Source organism: Nematolebias whitei, chromosome 21, assembly GCF_014905685.2.
Source record: "Nematolebias whitei isolate Nwh7 chromosome 21, NemWhi1, whole genome shotgun sequence".
In the NCBI taxonomy this organism is placed as follows: domain Eukaryota; kingdom Metazoa; phylum Chordata; class Actinopteri; order Cyprinodontiformes; family Rivulidae; genus Nematolebias; species Nematolebias whitei.
In genome coordinates, this window is record NC_056518.1 from 10,419,368 (window position 1) to 10,426,511 (window position 7,144).

The 7,144-nt window shown below is 40.3% G+C and overlaps 1 protein-coding gene across 1 annotated transcript; it reads left to right on the top strand.

The window, feature by feature from the left end:
- Positions 1–742: 742 nt before the first annotated feature.
- Positions 743–5,757, top strand: fhl5 (four and a half LIM domains 5). Its single transcript, XM_037695142.1, has 5 exons — positions 743–932; positions 1,090–1,264; positions 4,999–5,168; positions 5,312–5,498; positions 5,606–5,757. The coding sequence occupies exons 1-5, from the start codon at positions 771–773 to the stop codon at positions 5,755–5,757; spliced, it is 846 nt and encodes a 281-aa protein (XP_037551070.1). The 5' UTR covers positions 743–770.
- Positions 5,758–7,144: the final 1,387 nt, after the last annotated feature.

Below are 7,144 nucleotides of genomic sequence, written 5' to 3' on the forward strand. Positions count from 1 at the left end.
CTCCTCGTCTGTATTTTGCAGCTTTTACATTCTGAAATGCTTCCAAGGTGCTCTCAGTAACCAACAACTCCTGAATATAGCTCCGTTAGTACCTGGCAACCAGAATCCTGCTGGCACATACCTCCAGTAAGCCATCTGCACCCGTTTGTGTTGCTGCAGGCACAGACGAAGACTAGAAGAGAGTCCACACGAGTCGCTGCATCCAAACGGCCAACTGTCCCTGATATGGCATGAAAATCTACCCCCTTTGTTTTATGTGGAGTTCATCTAACATGATATCTGATGATGTGAAACATCACGCTGTCTTTTGTCTAAATAGCGCCTTAAACATTCAGTTCGCATCGTGTTTTTGTTTTCATTTTGGTAGGAAGCACGAATGGATTAAATAAGTTTAAAGGCTTAGTGATGTGAGCTCCACGCGCTCCCTTAAAAGGTGGCGAATGATGCAAGGGAGTATGTGAGTTCCCTCTGGAGATTACCTCTAATAAGTGGGCCTGTATTTATAGAAGAGTCCCTCAGTAGATACCCCCACAATCCTCCCTGACCCCCTTTCATCACAGCCTCACCCCTTGTATCTGGACGACTGCAGCCCCTATCCAGCGTCGTTCCTGCTCCACATCAGCTCAGGTAAAAACTTTAATGCAGCACTGCTTTTCAGGAAGAAAGATGAGGACATCCTTTATTACATCCTCTTTTCTTGCTTGATGAAAGGAAGAAGACACTGCCTGAACTGTCCTCCTGCTCTGTTTGAAAAGAGAAACTGAGGAAACATGTCCACCAGTGAGCGATTTGATTGCCATTACTGCAAAGACTCTCTGCTGGGGAAGAAGTACATAATGAAAGACGACACGCAGTACTGCACGAAGTGTTATGAAAACCTATTTGCCAACTGTTGTGAGGGCTGCTCTTTGCCTATTGGCTGTAACTGCAAGGTAAGGAAACAATATAGAAGCTTCTGGAATGAGCTGTGATCGTGACAAAAACGTTGACAATAAAAGATAGTTGTTAAATACATGATGATGGTGATTCATTTATTTCACTTGAGAAAACATTAACAAATTATTTAAATAATGTCTTAAACCTTCTAAGGATCTGTCCTATAAGGATCGCCACTGGCATGAGCAGTGCTTCAAGTGTGCCAAGTGCAGTCGCTCATTGGTCGAAAAGGCCTTTGCAGCCAAGGAGGATTTACTGCTCTGCACTGAGTGCTACGCACAGGACTACTCCTCCAAGTGCAGCACCTGCAAGAAGACCGTCATGCCAGGTACATATACGAGCAGGGACAACTGAAGTCTGCAGTACAATGTGTCATATTGTCTGCGGTAATACACCTGGTCCATCCATCCATTTTCTCTACCTGCTTCTCATTTCTGGGTTGTGGGAAGATGGTTTCTATCTCCTCTAGTCACTGAGCGAGAGGCAGGGTACACCTTGCACAGGTCACAAGTCCACCACAGAAAGATACTATTCACACGCTCACTCACAGCTAGAGACAACTTAGAGTTACCAACACGCATGTGTTTGGTCTGTGGGAGGAGACCAGCATGCCTGGAGAAAATCTCCATGTAAACTCCATCCAGAAAGGACCCGAGCTGGGAGGAGATCCTGCGATCTTCTCGCTACGAGGCAGCAGTTCCACCGTGCTGCCCTACATTTAATTTATGAACTCACAAACCTTTAAAACAATCTTAAAGTTGATTAAAAGTTGTCTTGATCATGGCAACAGATACACTAGCTGACAAAACTGTCCCTAAACAATATCTATTAATAGACACTCAGCAGTTGTTTTCTCACTGACTGTTTCCAAGGTGCAGAATAAACCGTCTCGCCTCGCTTTTCATAAATTCATACGCTCTTTATCTATTTTTCTGAAGCTGAGCGTTTATTTATTGTGCTGCGAAGGTCAAGCACTACTTTACAGAGTGCATATGACAAATAGTTCCTTGGTCTTTACATCTGATTTTATATTTTATTTTATCACTTTTTCCCTCAGAGTGTTACGATTGTATAAGTTTTGCACATCTCATTTATAGAAAGCAAGTCTCGAACAGTTAAAAGAAGTTTTACAATTCAAAAAAAGAGTTTTTCGTCATTTGATTTTTTGGCATTAAGCGTTAAAACAAATCGTCTTCAATTTGCACGAGCAGACGAGTTTAAAACTTTCACAAAAACAGAACATGTTCAACAAGGACCTGATAATTATTATTTTGTGACATGTGCATTTCAAGAATCAACTTATGGTACCAAACTTAAAGGGATAGTTCAGATGTTTTGAAGTGCGGTTTGTGGACAGGATACATCAATAAATATCTTACTTTGTGTACAAAAAACATTGAACGGCCTCAATTTGGAGAAGAAAAAAAAATCTGAATTAACAAAGTAAGGGCTATTCTGGGTGGGGTCAAGACTGAAGTAGATGGCTGCCATCATAAAATAGACTTGATTTTTAAAAATCATAGCTAAAAGACCTGAATCTTTACATAGTTTTCAGTTATCCATTACACAGCAGAATTATTATGACATTTCTACTGAAAGAGCCCCAGACCAGCGGCTTCGGATATTATCAGCCCATTAATTTCATTTATTCATTCAACCTTTACTGAACTTTATTAGTTGTTATCATCCCCAAAAGTTGCTTTCAGACTGTCCCTCCTACCTCCTAGTAGTTTTAAAGGTACGTTATCGCAGATAATATGCAGCTTTGCATGTGTGTAAAACAGGAAGTTTTATTTTTGTTAGCTTTATGTAACCCTGTTCTATTTCATGTAAGCTACGCCCTGAACACAACCTATGGGGATGATAACAACTAAGAATGGCCATTTAATGGCTGATAACATTTGAAGCATGTACCCAGACTACACTAAAGGTGCTTCAGTCACCGGCTGCAGCAACTGGAATTCACAATATAACTTAGAATTGTATCTAAATAATCATTTATTGCAAACATTTAAACAATGCATCCATCCATCCATCACCCGCTTCTTCCTTTTCGGGTTGCGGAGGTAACCAGTGCCCATGTCCAGCCATTACTGTGAAAGGGGCGGGGGACACCCTGGACATGTCTCCAGTCCATCACAGGGACACAAAGAGACAAACAACCATTCACTCTCTCAATTAGATCTGGATTTGAACCAGGGCGACCTGCTCGCTGAGAGGCAGCAGCTCTAACTGAACCACCGTACTGCAAAGACAATGATATTTATAAAAAATAACATTGGTTTGAATCCCTATGAAACATTTCACATTAAAAATAGCATTAAAGATTTTAAGATGTCAGTAGATCATTTCAGTCTTGACCTCTCTCAGACCATTAAATTGACATTCTTGTCCGATTTGAGCTTTAGTACAACTAAGTCTATAAAAATTACATTTTTTTGTTTGATGACAACAGCTGACAAGTAAGATCAAACAGTATGGTGCTTATAAATACACTGCCTGTCCAAAAAAAATGGTCACCACCATAAAAAAGGTCACACACTAATATTTGGTTGGACCGCCTTTATCTTTGATCACATCATGTATTCACTGTGTCATTATTTCAATAAACTTCTACAACGTCACAAGATCTATTTCCATCCAGTGTTTCATTAATTTTTCAACAAGATCTTGCATTGATCACTAGTCATGATGGGTGCATCACTTCATCTGCCTCTCTTCTTACCCTGATGCGTCCATCACTCTGGAACAGAGTCAATCTGGACTCATCAGACCACATGACCTTCTTCCATTGCTCCAGAGTCCAATCTTTATGCTCCCTAACAAACTGAAGCCTTTTTTTCCCAGTTGGCCTCACTGGTTAGTGGTTTTCTTAAGGCTACACAGCTGTTCAGTCCCAATGCCTTGAGTTCTTCACATTGTGTGTGTGGAAATGCTCCAACTTTCTCTATTAAACACTGCCCTGAGTGGTTCTGTTGTTTTCTTTGATTTGATTTCATCAAACGTTTAAGTGATCGCTGATCACGATCATTCAGGATTTTTTCGGTCACATTTCTTCCTCTAAGACGATCGGTCCCCACTATCCTTCCGGTTTTTAATAATGCGTTGGACAGTTCTTAACCCAATTTTAGTAGTTTCTACAATGTCCTTGATGTTTTCTCTGCTTGATGACAATGATTTGACCCTTCTCAAACAAACTGACATCTTTTCCACGACCACGCCATGCGTCTTTCCACATGGTTGTTTAAGAAATGAGAAGCAACTCATTGCACCATCCATCCATCCATTATCTTTTACTCGCTTCTTCCATTTTTTACCGGTGCCCATGTCCAGCAGTCACTATGCGAGGGGTGGGGTACACCCTGGACATGTCCCCAGTCCATCACAGGGACACATAGAGACAAACGAGACAAACAACCATTTACTCTCTCTCTTTCACCTAGAGACAATTTAGAGTTACCAATCAAACTTACATGTATGTTTTTGGTCTGTGGGAGGAAACTGGAGTTTCTGGAGAAAACCCACACATGTGCGGAGAGAACATGCAAACATGCCCCTGGATCTGGATTTGAACCGGGGACCTGCTCGCCGAGAGGCAGCAGCTCTACCAGTTGTGCCAGCGTGCTGCCGACTCATTGCACCAGTTGGGGTTAAATAACTTGTTACCAGCTGAAAGATAATCGCCCATGCAGTAATTCTTCAAGAGGAGGCTCGTACCTATTTGCTTAAATCCAGGTGGCAACTTTTTGTTTTGGCCAGGCAGTGCATTTTGTTTTGTGATTTGCACTTCTTATAAAATAACTCATCTTAAACTACTGCATGGTTAGAACATTTTACATTTATTCAAATTATTTACTGTGAGCATTCCTTTTTATATTTGATATCATGGTAAATTAAACACTTTTGAAATAAATTCTTAATCTACTTAAAAAAACAACTCTGCAGTTTTCTGTAGAGTGGGCAGACCCCTCCCTGCAGACGCGTTGCACTATTTTAGGCATGGTGTAATTCTGTCATTAGAGTACCACATGAAGGCTTAGCTGATCTTTTCTCTTGTGCCAGGTTCTCGAAAAATGGAATACAGGGGCAACAGCTGGCATGAGACCTGCTTCCTGTGCCACCGCTGCCAGCAGCCAATGGGAACCAAGTCCTTCATCCCTAAAGACACCGGCTACTTCTGTGTGCCCTGCTTCGAAAAGCAGTTTGCATACCAGTGCTGTGCATGTAAGAAGGTAGGGTTACATCTGACGGTCTTCGTGTCCTCATCTCTTGCTTTTTTGGGATTACACCATGACTGAAAGGCTTCAGCTCAAGAAGTTAATGTTTTTATGTACATTTATGTAAATATATTTATTTTATCTTTGCCTTTCTATAGGCCATCACAACGGGAGGCGTGACGTACCAAGAGAAGCCTTGGCATCGTGAATGTTTCCTCTGCATTGGCTGCAGGAAGCAGTTATCAGGCCATCGCTTCACCTCCAGGGAGAATTACCCATACTGCCTGGAGTGTTTCAACAACCTGTTTGCAAAGAAGTGTGTGGGCTGCACCAAGCCCATCTCTTGTAAGTTTCTGTTTATACTTACACTCATTTTTCAAACGGCGCAGCTTTTTTCTAACAGTTCTCAAATGACTCGAATGCAAAAACGTGGATGTGTTTGTGGTGTGCAGGTTTGGCAGGTGCTAAATATGTCTCTTTTGAGGAGCGCCAGTGGCATAGCGAGTGTTTCACCTGCCTGCTGTGCTCCGTGTCTTTGGTGGGACGTGGTTTCCTCACTCAGAGAGACAACATATTGTGCACCGACTGCGGGAGGGAGAAGTGACTGGAACAACTTGATCCAAATCACCACGACTCATTTTATGATCTCCTGATGTTAGGTTGGCAACCTGGCAAAAGGGAGATGTAATAAAGATTAGAATGGTGTTCATAATGTTTTGGCTTATTTGTGCATATCAAAGCTTAGTTTTCTGATTAATTAACTTAAAAAAAAACAGCAATGTTTTCATTAGTATTAGAATTTGTAGGAATGTTTGTGCAATTTTTGCTGGTTTTGTTTTATTTAAGAAAAATAAATTCCCTCATATATTTTTTCATGTTTAGAAAAATTGAAAAAGTGTTTTTCATCTAAAAGTTTTTAAGTAAAAAAATAAATAAATTGCTTGGCATAAAGTATAAATGCTAGCAGACACCATAAATGCATTTTACACTATATTAAAAAATGAATCTTTACACATCAAGGATGAAAAAAAAATCCAATTCATGATTATTTGCTTTACACATTAAAAGTTGCTTTAATTAAATAAATACAAATTTTCATCAACTTGGATTTTTGTGCTTTAATGGTGCAATCCAATGAAGTTATATTTGACTTTGCTTAACAACAGCAGATATCTTGTCAATGATATTTTGTTTTTGGTCCTTGCACAAACCAGATTTGATATTTATATCATCATCATCATCATCATCATCACAGATTACCAGTTTTCCTCACCAAACCTGTTGTTTTAGGGATGCACGATATTATCGGCATGGTATCGCTATCGGCCGACATTAGCGTTAAAGTTAAATATCGTACATTGGCCATTCCATTAAAATAACTCACCGCTATAAAAGATGCTGTTTTTGTATGACAACCCAGTGATAAGGATGACTGCAGCGTCAGCACAACGTGATGACGTCACGTGCGCCTACCTGATCTGATCACGGCGGAGAGGAAAATTCAAAATGTCGGCGGTGTGGAAGTTTTTTGTCGTTGAGGATATTGGATTCTGAAGATTTTTGGACTACGTTGAACCTCGTCGTCCCCAGTCAGAGATATTTTTCTGATGTAGCCTTACCCGAGTTACAAGCCGTCATTGAGAAGCTAATAGCTGATAGCACTTGGTTGAGTTTTACCACAGACATTTAGATGTCAAGTGTTAGCCCGGGGGGGGGGGGGGGGGTGGGGGGGTGGTAGTTTCTTTAATTATCAAAAACTATGAACTATGCAGACCTATGTACTTTTTTTAACTGTGGAAAAAAATTATTAAGTATAGAAATAAAGTTAAAGTTAGCATGTTTTACTCCTTGTACTTGTTCTAGTATTCACATGTTTGCAAAAGAAATGACAGGAAAACAAAGCTAGTCTTTTTAGTTGTTATAACAACCAATAAAATGCAATTTTATGTTTTGGTCAAAGTTTGAAAGAGCAGCTGCAGAGTAACTAAAGA